The sequence below is a fragment of the Neolamprologus brichardi genome, chromosome 19, assembly GCF_056152115.1.
Source record: "Neolamprologus brichardi isolate AB-2024 chromosome 19, ASM5615211v1, whole genome shotgun sequence".
NCBI classification, from domain to species: Eukaryota; Metazoa; Chordata; class Actinopteri; order Cichliformes; family Cichlidae; genus Neolamprologus; species Neolamprologus brichardi.
The window spans coordinates 617840-629622 of NC_142122.1; the positions used below are offsets into that span (position 1 = coordinate 617840).

General features: G+C 47.1%; 2 protein-coding genes and 5 non-coding genes across 7 annotated transcripts; 6 read left to right on the top strand and 1 right to left on the bottom strand.

Moving 5' to 3' along the window:
• The first annotated feature begins 107 nt into the window (after positions 1–107).
• Positions 108–247, top strand: LOC148097104 (U4 spliceosomal RNA). The gene has a single exon (XR_015716990.1). It is a non-coding gene; the product is annotated as a U4 spliceosomal RNA (small nuclear RNA).
• Positions 248–592: 345 nt separating this feature from the next.
• On the top strand, positions 593–732 carry LOC148097105 (U4 spliceosomal RNA). Its single transcript, XR_015716993.1, has one exon. It is a non-coding gene; the product is annotated as a U4 spliceosomal RNA (small nuclear RNA).
• Positions 733–1080: 348 nt separating this feature from the next.
• LOC148097106 (U4 spliceosomal RNA) lies at positions 1081–1220 on the top strand. The gene has a single exon (XR_015716991.1). It is a non-coding gene; the product is annotated as a U4 spliceosomal RNA (small nuclear RNA).
• Positions 1221–1571: 351 nt separating this feature from the next.
• On the top strand, positions 1572–1710 carry LOC148097107 (U4 spliceosomal RNA). Its single transcript, XR_015717000.1, has one exon. It is a non-coding gene; the product is annotated as a U4 spliceosomal RNA (small nuclear RNA).
• Positions 1711–2061: 351 nt separating this feature from the next.
• Positions 2062–2201, top strand: LOC148097108 (U4 spliceosomal RNA). Its single transcript, XR_015716998.1, has one exon. It is a non-coding gene; the product is annotated as a U4 spliceosomal RNA (small nuclear RNA).
• Positions 2202–4074: 1873 nt separating this feature from the next.
• On the bottom strand, positions 4075–7970 carry alkbh1 (alkB homolog 1, histone H2A dioxygenase). Its single transcript, XM_087832843.1, has 6 exons — positions 7676–7970; positions 6730–6838; positions 6307–6469; positions 5291–5381; positions 4971–5164; positions 4075–4893 (listed from the first exon to the last, which is right to left on the bottom strand). Exons 1-6 carry the CDS (start codon positions 7811–7813, stop codon positions 4452–4454), a joined length of 1137 nt encoding a protein of 378 aa, XP_087688969.1. The 5' UTR covers positions 7814–7970; the 3' UTR covers positions 4075–4451.
• Positions 7971–8264: 294 nt separating this feature from the next.
• On the top strand, positions 8265–11529 carry slirp (SRA stem-loop interacting RNA binding protein). Its single transcript, XM_087832845.1, has 4 exons — positions 8265–8350; positions 9681–9739; positions 10901–11008; positions 11255–11529. Exons 1-4 carry the CDS (start codon positions 8287–8289, stop codon positions 11321–11323), a joined length of 300 nt encoding a protein of 99 aa, XP_087688971.1. The 5' UTR covers positions 8265–8286; the 3' UTR covers positions 11324–11529.
• Positions 11530–11783: the final 254 nt, after the last annotated feature.

Consider the following 11783-nt stretch of genomic DNA (forward strand, 5'->3'; position numbering starts at 1 on the left):
CCCAATTCAAACCCAGTTAGTTCTTGCATCACCCAACATTTGACAGTGCACCATGAGTGATGTGAGTGTTGATTCATACCCAGCTGAAAAGCTGAAACTCACTGGTTATTCTTGTGCAGAGGCAATTTCATAGTCTATGAAGTTCGACTGAGACGTGATTATTGCTGGTTGAAAACTTTTACCAATTCCCGCCTTGATGACTTGAAACACAGTCAGCTATGGCAATTTTTGCTGGTCTCTCAGGAGACTTTGTAATTTGTTTCAATGTTAATTGCTGGCATTGTCAATTTACGATGTCCATCCGTCGTATTTATTGAGGGAAGTTGTCAGATATTAGGAGTTGTTGGCAACATTAACACAAGATGGGATTCAAATCCTGCATCGAGTGAAGCAAAGTATTGACCCGTTGCTCTTGGTCAATGCATACAATTAACTGAACCAATAAATGGGCGGGATTTCCAAATGATCAACCAATCACGTGAGTAACCCCCCAATTCAAACCCAGTTCTTGCATCACCCAACATTTGACAGTGCACCATGAGTGATGTGAGTGTTGATTCATACCCAGCTGAAAAGCTGAAACTCACTGGTTATTCTTGTGCAGAGGCAATTTCATAGTCTATGAAGTTCTACTGAGACGTGATTATTGCTGGTTGAAAACTTTTACCAATTCCCGCCTTGATGACTTGAAACACAGTCAGCTATGGCAATTTTTGCTGGTTTCTCAGGAGACTTTGTATTTTGTGTCAACGGTAATTTCTGGCGTTGTCAATTTACGATGTCAATCTGTCGTATTTATTGAGGGTTGTCAGATATTAGGAGTTCTTGGCAACATTAACACAAGATGGGATTCAAATCCTGCATCGAGTGAGGCCCCAAGTATTGACCCTTTGCTCTTGGTCAATGCATACAATTAACTGAACCAATAAATGGGCGGGATTTCCAAATGATCAACCAATCACGTGAGTAACCCCCCAATTCAAACCCAGTTAGTTCTTGCATCACCCAACATTTGACAGTGCACCATGAGTGATGTGAGTGTTGATTCATACCCAGCTGAAAAGCTGAAACTCACTGGTTATTCTTGTGCAGAGGCAATTTCATAGTCTATGAAGTTCGACTGAGACGTGATTATTGCTGGTTGAAAACTTTTACCAATTCCCGCCTTGATGACTTGAAACACAGTCAGCTATGGCAATTTTTGCTGGTCTCTCAGGAGACTTTGTAATTTGTTTCAATGTTAATTGCTGGCATTGTCAATTTACGATGTCCATCCGTCGTATTTATTGAGGGAAGTTGTCAGATATTAGGAGTTGTTGGCAACATTAACACAAGATGGGATTCAAATCCTGCATCGAGTGAGGCCCCAAGTATTGACCCTTTGCTCTTGGTCAATGCATACAATTAACTGAACCAATAAATGGGCGGGATTTCCAAATGATCAACCAATCACGTGAGTAACCCCCCAATTCAAACCCAGTTAGTTCTTGCATCACCCAACATTTGACAGTGCACCATGAGTGATGTGAGTGTTGATTCATACCCAGCTGAAAAGCTGAAACTCACTGGTTATTCTTGTGCAGAGGCAATTTCATAGTCTATGAAGTTCGACTGAGACGTGATTATTGCTGGTTGAAAACTTTTACCAATTCCCGCCTTGATGACTTGAAACACAGTCAGCTATGGCAATTTTGCTGGTCTCTCAGGAGACTTTGTAATTTGTTTCAATGTTAATTGCTGGCGTTGTCAATTTACGATGTCCATCCGTCGTATTTATTGAGGGAAGTTGTCAGATATTAGGAGTTGTTGGCAACATTAACACAAGATGGGATTCAAATCCTGCATCGAGTGAAGCCCCAAGTATTGACCCTTTGCTCTTGGTCAATGCATACAATTAACTGAACCAATAAATGGGCGGGATTTCCAAATGATCAACCAATCACGTGAGTAACCCCCCAATTCAAACCCAGTTAGTTCTTGCATCACCCAACATTTGACAGTGCACCATGAGTGATGTGAGTGTTGATTCATACCCAGCTGAAAAGCTGAAACTCACTGGTTATTCTTGTGCAGAGGCAATTTCATAGTCTATGAAGTTCTACTGAGACGTGATTATTGCTGGTTGAAAACTTTTACCAATTCCCACCTTGATGACTTGAAACACAGTCAGCTATGGCAATTTTTGCTGGTCTCTCAGGAGACTTTGTAATTTGTTTAAATGTTAATTGTTGGCGTTGTCAATTTGCTATTTCTATCCGTCGTATTTATTGAGGGAAGTTGTCAGATATTAGGAGTTCTTGGTAGTTAAGCAGCTTTGAACGAAAAGCGTTCTTCAAGTGCTCTTGATGACGTCTAACTTGAGAATCTTTTTCAGTTCTAAGATCTACTGGTGGAGAAGAGGGACATGGACCGTGAGGCAAGGTGTGAAAATGGGTACATGGCAACATTAATACAAGATGTGATATATATATATTGATGTTCATGGTGATATCAGCTGGACAGTGTAGTGGTAAGACTCTACGCCTTTGGAGTGGGAGTCACAAGTTCAAGTCGTACTTGAGCCTCTGCATCCAGTGCTTATCTCATAGTTAGTGTGTAGTCTAGTCAATACTTTTGTTGTGTGTGTCAGAACAATGATGCATAACAGCTGATTGTGCTGTAAATTGTTTGAAACATCTTTCAAAAGAAAATAGTTACAAGAAAAATAGCTGAATTACTTTTTTGAACAAGTATTTATTCTTCTTTTTTTTAAAATAAAAGATGTGATATATATATATTGATGTTCATGTTGATATCAGCTGGATAGTGTAGTGCTAAGACTCTACGCCTTTGGAGTGGGAGTCACAAGTTCAAGTCCGGCTTGAGCCTCTGCATCCAGACAGGGGGGATATGGTCCTCCCCGAGGTCAGCGACGTCAGGAAGAAGCAACTTTAGCTTAGAATGTGAGGTTTGTTGAGAGAGGTCAAGTACTGAGATCCTGTGTAGGATGTTTATTACTTGACTAACAGTGTTACATATTCCTATATATATATGTGTATATATATATATGTTTATATATATATGTTTTTAAATAAATACTTAGACATAAACAAAAGGAACGTACATATTTTTTTTTTTACATAAACGTTTAGATTTTTTACTTGCTTTTATCCAAGTTAACATTAACATCGTACCCTGCTGTTGCTTTGTGAGTAATGTCTCCTAACACGTAGCCTTTGAGTTCAGTACTCTTAGAACTCTCATTGCTCTCAGTACTTGATCTCTCTCAACAAACCTCACATTCTAAGCTAAATGTTGCTTCTTCCTGACGTTGCCGACCTCGGGGAGGACGATATCCCCCCTGTCTTGGCGTCCTGACTCCTCCTTGCCGTAGCATGTGTGTTATACCTCATCACCATGAGAGATAAGCACTGGATGCAGAGGCTCAAGCAGGACTTGAACTTGTGACTCCCACTCCAAAGGCGTAGAGTCTTACCACTACACTATCCAGCTGATATCAACATGAACATCAACATATATATATCACATCTTGTATAAAAAAAAGAATAAATACTTCTTCAAAAAAGTAATTCAGCTATTTTTTTTGCAGCTATTTTCTTTTTAAAGGTGTTTCAAACAATTTACAGCACAATCAGCTGTTCTGCATCATTGTTCTGACACACACAACAAAACTATCAACTACACTACACACTAACTATGGCGCAAATCTCTCACAGTGAGGGTGTTTTTGGTGTTGTTTTTGCTCGCAGGCTTTCGAGCGTTTTCCTTATAAAACGATGTTTTTACCGTTTCTTCCTGCAGTAAATATAAACAACGATCAACACGATTTAAAAACTGGTGTAAAGTCCACACTTTTCCCGTCAGTTGTTCCGTCTGTCCTGCTCACGTCTCCAATGGTTGTACACGTTGTCATTAACGTGGCTTCACTCCACATCAGCCGCTTTGCTAAAACACCGGCACATAAGGACGCTGTCAGAGCCTGTCGACGATGTTGATTAGCTGCGTATATACGAATGTGAATCGCATCATTGGCTGGACTATGGGATAAGATAAGATACGGGAGCAGCCACTGACTCACACTGAAGAACAGAATTGTTAAAGTTTTAATTTCAATTCAGGTTCGATTTGTTTTGTGCGCAACGCAGATTTTCTGTGCCAGCAGTGCGCAGCTTAGAGGGAACATTGCACACATACATAGAGCTCGATCTGGGTACTGGATCATCTTTCTTCATGACTACTGCTCACTGGATCAGTTTAAGATACCAAAGACTGTATTCACACAATCGTTAAACAATCATTTTAACACTGAACTGGATCCAGACGACTCCTAAGAGTTCATCTTTAGATCTCGTCCCGTCTCTGGCAGCATCTACACACTGACCCACATAAATCCTTTAACAAATAAACCCAAGCAGAAGCGTCCTTCATGGAGGTCCGTGCTGTGAGTCCCCTCAGTGAGTCTCTGCAGCATAAGGAGAGTCACTGCTGCTCCTCTTCCTCTTTCCGCTCTCTCCATCATCGTATCCGTCCGTCTGTCCAGAGTCCGTGGTTTGGTGAGAACGGGGAGTTTCTGGAAAGTTCTGTCCAGGTGCCAGCACCTGTCTGACAGTCACATTCACTCTGGAGCTCTGGATGTACCTGGAGCAGACGGCCCATTCCTCCTCGGACACCGGCTCCACCACGGAGCCTTCCTGTGGTGGGGGGGTCTGGATGCAGCCCCCCGTCTCTAATGCCAGACGCCCCGGAGGTGCGGGGAGGATTCGTGGGACCGCGTGGTACAGAAGGCGGCTGGGCCCTGACATCACCATCACGTCCCCACTGTGCATGAGCATGGCTGTGGGGGGGTCCTGTCTGCGGGGGCCGCCCAGGAGAAAGATGGCTGACTGACCAAAACTGTAAAGACAACACGGAAAAACAGGGAATTCAAACATGTCCTTCGCATAACGACTGTGAAAAAACACGCGTCCCACCTAAACGACAGCAGCGGTCGAGTGCGGTCCAGCTCCGACTCGTCCACGTGGATTCCCAGAGAAGAGTCTGATCGGTAATAGTTGAGGATTCCCGCTTCCGAGATAAAGCCAGGGAAGCCGCAGGCAGCTGTCATGTGAGCGGAGAGGAGGTGGAGGTCACGTGGGAAAGGAGTGTGACTGCTGGGAGAGTACGTCTGCAAACAGGAAGGGAGGGATGAGGTGAAGAGAAAGGGCGCCACAACAGGCCGCGGCAAACGTTTGCTGTAAAACCGTCGCCGCCTGTGCTGCAGCAGCAGTAAAGAGGGGAAGCAGATGCTCACCTTTGTGTCCCAGTTGTAATGATAGCCCAGCGTGACCCAGCGCAGCCGCTCCAGGAGAGTCCGCGCTTCTCGTTTTCCAGCCGGAGAAGATCTGCGGATCAAAGTTTTACATATTGTGTTATTTCTTAAATCTGTAGATCTGGAACATATCGTTAAATAGTCTGTTTCTGTACTGGAGCAACTGTGACCCACATAATGTCCTTAGGGATCAGTAAAGTATGCTGATTCTGAAATAGGTTAAAGAGGAAGACGAGGGCACACAGTTTGTTCAAAGATCTGACAGCAGCTGAGCTCCGCAAACCCGCAAACAACAGCGGACCTTAAAACAGCGCCACCTGGTGGCACTGAATTCATTGGACGCTGTAGCAGTGGAGCACCGAGGATTTTCAGTAATTAAACACTTGAGTTGCTTTTTCTTGCATAAAATAGGAAACAGAGGCTCCGAGGTTTTGTTTGCACTCTCATAAACACGAACCCTTCCTCACTTTTTCACTTCACTCTCAGCTTTCACAGCAGAATGTCACAAAAAGCAGCTGCTCGACACCAACGACGGCAATACGAACATCAGGTTAAAGAAACAATCTGCGCTCCTGTCAACATCAGCGGAACAGAGGAATTGTCTGGGGAACGTCGGGGCAGCGTCAGAGGAATGTCAGAGGAACATTTGGGAAAAATCTGAGGAACATTGGAGAAATGTCTGAGGAATTGAGGAACGTTGGGGGAGAAAAAGCGGCATTTTAAACTGGGTCATTTGCTTAATTTGAGGATTTGGAAAAAGCGAAACGGTTTGAAAATCAGCTGTAAACTCAGAGCTCTGATGGTCTTCAGCCATGCTCAGACCGCCACCTCCAAACACGCACACGCACGACGAGGCGCAGATACACCTGAGCAGCTGGAGGCTGTGGTGGCGTCGCAGTGACCCCTGCTGGTAGTCGACTGTTTACCTTCATCGGGAGGTCGAGCTCCTCCTGCTGTGACCTGTGCAGCACGTACCTGTACACACCTGTGAGTCTCACCTCAGGCTGTGCACGCTCTGTCCCCAGACGTCCTGAGTCTCTAAGGGGGACATGTGCATGTCCAGGTTGCAGATGTTTGGTTTCTGAGGGTAAATCTTCAGACACTGTCGGAGCCAGAACGGCTGCGTGCCGCGCAGGAACGGATCGGAGATGAAGATGAACCCTGAACGAGGAAGAGCGCAGAATCATCATCATCATCGTGTACCCAGAGCACTAAACTCGGTCCAGGTCATGGGCCATCTTCATCTGAAGCCTTGTTACCTGCTTCATCTGAAGCAGGTAACAAGGCTTCTCCCTACGCTTCACCTGACAGTACGAGGCGCCGCGAGGCGACTGTCGCTGTTATTTGGTTCTTTACAGCCGGATTGAATTGAACCAGACCTCCTCTCAAAACTTTATTTAAACTCTGACGTGAGCGTGTACCTGGGTGTCCTCGCAGGCCGAAGGCTCGCCACTCTCTGACGGGCTGTAATCCGACTTTAGTGGCTTCCACATCGCTCACCGCAGCGGCGTCGAGGTTAACTGGAACAATCTACACACACACGCACACATCATTAGCAGACGTCAGGGTTGTAAAATCATTTTCGCTCAGGTGCTGTCTGCACCTGTTCTTCAGCAGACCTGAACCAGTCAGGTGACACCCAGTCCACTGTGACGTCAGTCAGGTGGATTCAGGTGATCTGCAGATTGTTCGTGTTTGAACTCTGACCCTCACACCTGTCTGCTGCTTCGACCACCTTCAAACTTCACTCTGTGACACACAGTCATCGGTATGATCGATGAAATGATCGATCCAGGTGAGTTTGATTTATACGAAAACCAGATCAGAAATGAAAGTGGGCAGGTGAGGGCAGGTGGAGGTAACCTGTGGAACTGTTAACCAACCGTCCGGGTCAGAGAAGTCAAACTTCAAACTGACCCATGAAAAAGAACAAGGAGAAAGATGGCTGTAGTGATGGGTCTAGCAACACTGACGCACCGACGCATGTATCAAGCTCACCCAGCGACGCCTGTATCGCTGCGTGCGTCGCTTTAAGAAAAAGTCACGTGTCGATACAGCTGCTGTATCGATCACTGCCAACGCGCCAAACTGTGTTTAAAAGGTACCGCATACCGATTCCATGGAAAGTACAACACCTTACAGTGTAAACAAGGATGACTAGGTCATTGAATCAGTGTCTGTTGTGAGTCTCAAGTAAGTTGCCCGCAATGATATTAAGGTCCAGCAGGTGTCAGTATGGAGCAAAACAGCAACACTGTGTCGACACAGTATCGATACAGTTTGGGGAACGTGCTGAGACGCTTCACGAGGCCTCATCTACCCATCACTTGATGGCTGCTAAACGCCGGGAGCGCGCTTTGCTCTCACCTGTTCACCGGGCGCACACCTGGAAAAGTCAATGACGTCGCTAAGGTCCGGCGGGGGGTTCCTTCTCCTGTAAAACTTGAATATCTTCCGAAACGAATCCTCTCCACCCTCCACCATGGAGGCTGCCATCTTAGCCATGACGTCACTGTCTTGCACGCCCTGCTCCGGAAGTAAAAACTAACAAAAATGAAAGAACAAAACAAACAAACAAACAGATATTTACACAGTTAACAGCGCGAGCGGGGAGAGACAAACTAACATGTTTCAATGTCACTGTGCACGCGGGTCACGGTGCTCCATCACGTGATCGAAGCTGCATTTACTGAACCTCGGAAATAATTTTTTCTTAAAAATGATTTTCTTCAGAGCCTTGATCAGGAATAAGAAACAGATTACAAATAAAATGCAGACACGTCGAAATATTGTTTAAAAGGATTTGAGAGAAAAACGGAAGAACAACCAGCTCTGAAAAATAAATTTGTTCAAAGTCAGGCTTGAAAGAATTCACATATTTAAACTCCTGCACTCCCACCAATCAGACGCTGTTTAATCGCTCTCAGGTCCCAGCTGGCCCTGAACGCACCATTACGTCACAGGTCAGAGGGAGCAACATGGCGGCGTCCAAGAAAGTGTTCGAGGTGTTCGTGTCCAAAGTGCCCTGGACTGTGGCCACCAGTGAGTCTGCTCATTATCGATCAGTCAGGTTTGATTTTAGTGACGACCTGTGACGTGTGCAGCCGATCACGCGTGTCGATTATCGTCAGGTAGATTAGCACGCGAAGAAGGGAAGAATTTAACGTGCAGTAAGGTGTCCGGTAGGTCAGTCACGTGTCTGCAGCTTACAGGTGTTTTACCTGAGGCAGTTCACGTTAAAAGACTGCCCTTAATACAGGCCGCGCTGATGACGTCAGAGCAGTTTTGCCTGAGTCAAAAGTTCAGAGTGACCCTCTGACTGATCCTGAGCTTCCGTCCACACTCCACACACGAATAGAATAGAATAGAATAGAATATGCGTTTATTGTAACTGCGGGTGCTCCACCGCTGTGCAGGAATAAAATAAAAAAGTAGACAACAGGAATAAATCAATATGTAGAGAAACAACAGGAAGGAGTGGAGAGCAAAGTGCTCTGAGGTAGAAAAGACTCGGTGTGAACAGTCTGTGTGTGAGTGACCTGAGTGATGAGGGTCACTCACACCATGGCTCGGTGTGGGTGGGTGTCCAAGTGGCCCAGGGAAAGAAACTGTGAGTGAGTCTGGAGGTGTGGGACCTGATTGACTTGAGGCACCCACCAGAGGTCAAACAGGTGGTGGGCGGGGTCACCTGTGCTCTGGTTTACCTGAGACAGGAGGATCTGTCAATGCCCTCCAGGGGTGGCAGATGACAGCCAGTGATTTTGTGGGTGGTGTTAATGAGCGTTTGCACCGCCTTCCTGTTCTCAGTCGTGGCCCCTGGGCACCAAACACCAGGAGGAGAGCACGCTCTCCACTGAGGAGCAGCAGAAGGCCAGCAGCAGGTCCAGGTTCTTCTTCCTCAGGACACCGAGGACGTGCAGCCACTGCTGGGCCTCCTTTACCACGGCGATGGTGTTGTAGGTCCAGGTGAGATCAGGGGAGATGTAGGTGTCCAGAAACCTGAAGGTGGAAACAGATTCTACCCGTTCTCCATTTATAATGAGGGGGGAGTGGACCTGTCTGTGCCTCCTGAGGTCCATTATAAGTTCTTTGGTTTTAAGGATGTTCAGCTTCAGGTTCTTCTCTGGATCCCAGGATCAGGGAATCTGAAGGTGGTCCAGTTTGGTGTTGAGCATCTTCCTGTTCTCCAGATAGCTCAGCGCTGTGTGAAGGGTGATGGCATCCTCTGTGGGGTCGAGGGAGGGGGTGGACAGGCTGTGATGTGTGAGACACTACCCACTCAGCACTAGATGACGGCAGATGTGAGAGGAAGCAGGACAGGTGAGGTGCCGACACTCAGGTGTTCGGACTGACGTGTTCCTGTGTGTTTCAGAGGAGATGAAGGAGTACTTCGGGCAGTTTGGAGCCGTGAAGAAGTGCCTGCTGCCGTTTGTAAGTAATCATCACTGACATCACTCAGTGTCACAGTCACATGACCCGACAGGAAGTGATCACCTGTAGCCTCACAGCCACACACGCCTCAATTCAGCTCTGCATGTTTTTAGTGTGTCAGCACTGCCTGCGATGACGATGCGAGCAGCAGGTGGTGGCAGTGTGTGTGTGAGTGAGTGTGTGTGCGCGTGAGTGTGTGTGCGCGTGAGTGTGTCTGTGTGTGTGTGTGTCTGTGTGCGTGTGTGCACGTGTGTGTGTGTCTGTGTGCGTGTGTGTCTGTGTGTGTGTGTGTCTGTGTGCGTGTGTGTGTGTGTCTGTGTGCGTGTGTGTCTGTGTGTGTGTGTGTCTGTGTGTGTGTGTGTCTGTGTCTGTGTGCGTGTGTGTCTGTGTGTGTGTGTCTGTGTGCGTGTGTGCACGTGTGTGTGTGTCTGTGTGCGTGTGTGTGTGTGTCTGTGTGTGTGTGTGTGTCTGTGTGTGTGTGTGTCTGTGTGTGTGTGTGTCTGTGTGTGTGTGTGTCTGTGTGCGTGTGTGTGTGTCTGTGTGCGTGTGTGTCTGTGTGTGTGTGTGTCTGTGTCTGTGTGCGTGTGTGTCTGTGTGTGTGTGTCTGTGTGTGTGTGTCTGTGTGTGTGTGTCTGTGTGTGTGTGTCTGTGTGCGTGTGTGCACGTGTGTGTGTGTCTGTGTGCGTGTGTGTGTGTGTGTGTGTGTCTGTGTGTGTGTGTGTCTGTGTGTGTGTGTGTCTGTGTGTGTGTGTGTGTCTGTGTGCGTGTCTGTGTGCGTGTGTGTCTGTGTGTGTGTGTGTCTGTGTCTGTGTGTGTGTGTGTCTGTGTCTGTGTGTCTGTGTGTGTCTGTGTCTGTGTGTGTGTGTCTGTGTACGTGTGTGTGTGTCTGTGTGCGTGTGTGTGTGTGTCTGTGTGCGTGTGTGTGTGTGTCTGTGTGCGTGTCTGTGTGCGTGTGTGTCTGTGTGTGTGTGTGTCTGTGTCTGTGTGCGTGTGTGTCTGTGTGTGTGTGTGTCTGTGTCTGTGTGCGTGTGTGTCTGTGTGTGTGTGTGTCTGTGTCTGTGTGCGTGTGTGTCTGTGTGTGTGTGTGTCTGTGTGCGTGTGCGTGTGTGCGTGTGTGTGTGCGTGCGCCTGCACGTCAGTGACGTCTCTGCGTGTCCTCAGGATAAAGAAACGGGCTTCCACAGAGGCTTCTGCTGGATCGGCTTCTCCTCTGAGGAAGGACTCACCAACGCTCTGCAGAAGGACCCGCACGTGCTCGAGGGCGCCAAGGTAAGACCAGTGTCACCAAAGCAAGGGCTTCTGGGTAATGGAGTCGCTGTGGTCTCTTTGAACCAGCAGTGGTCAAGTCAGAAGACCTCTGTGCTCCTCTGATCATCTGGATTAAATCAGATCACTTTTATGATGTCATCTTGTTTGCAGAAGTTTTGCCTCTGATCGCTCAGTGTCCCCGCCCCCACAGACGGCGGCTGTGGCGGTGAAGGTGTGAGATGTTCTGACTGTTCGGTGTGTTTCCAGCTGCAGGTTCAGAGGAACAGACGCCCGTTCGCAGGACAGAAGTCGGACAAAGACGCCGAGTACGACTGACGCTCCGAGGATGCGCTGCTCTTCTTCTCTCCGTGCTCGGGCCGGCGTCACACTTCCTGTTTGATCATCATCACTGAATTGGTGACCGAGCCGTCAGTCCTCATCTTATTTATTGTCAGCCGCCGTGCTGGACTTCCTGTTGCAATGTGAAACCGTTCATGCCGAGCTGTACAGAAAAAAGCCAATAAAGACCAAACTAAACTCCATTTGCCTCGTGGTTCTACTGTCAGTAAAGACTTCCTCCTTCACTTTGGGAATAAAATGAAGGAAACACTTTGAACAGACTTCTTTTAAAATAACATAAAGCAGAGGAAGTGACTGCATAGCAGACGGAGTCCACACTAAAATGTAAAACGACAAAGATTTTAGTTTTTACTTTTCAATAAAAACCAAACTGAATAGAAACGCGTTCATCCTGATGAAACTTGTATCTTTAAAGCAGTTTGCTGCACACTGAGCG

Excerpts from the sequence above, each read along its gene's own strand:
- alkbh1 (XM_087832843.1), bottom strand. The coding sequence starts at position 7,813 with ATGGCTAAGATGGCAGCCTCCATGGTGGAGGGTGGAGAGGATTCGTTT. Across the intron at positions 6,470-6,729 it reads CGGCCTGCGAGGACACCCAG|GGTTCATCTTCATCTCCGAT; the intron begins GTACACGCTCAC and ends TTCCTCGTTCAG. Across the intron at positions 5,382-6,306 it reads CAGAGCGTGCACAGCCTGAG|ATCTTCTCCGGCTGGAAAAC; the intron begins GTGAGACTCACA and ends TTTGATCCGCAG.
- slirp (XM_087832845.1), top strand. The coding sequence starts at position 8,287 with ATGGCGGCGTCCAAGAAAGTGTTCGAGGTGTTCGTGTCCAAAGTGCCC. Across the intron at positions 9,740-10,900 it reads AGAAGTGCCTGCTGCCGTTT|GATAAAGAAACGGGCTTCCA; the intron begins GTAAGTAATCAT and ends GCGTGTCCTCAG. Across the intron at positions 11,009-11,254 it reads ACGTGCTCGAGGGCGCCAAG|CTGCAGGTTCAGAGGAACAG; the intron begins GTAAGACCAGTG and ends GTGTGTTTCCAG.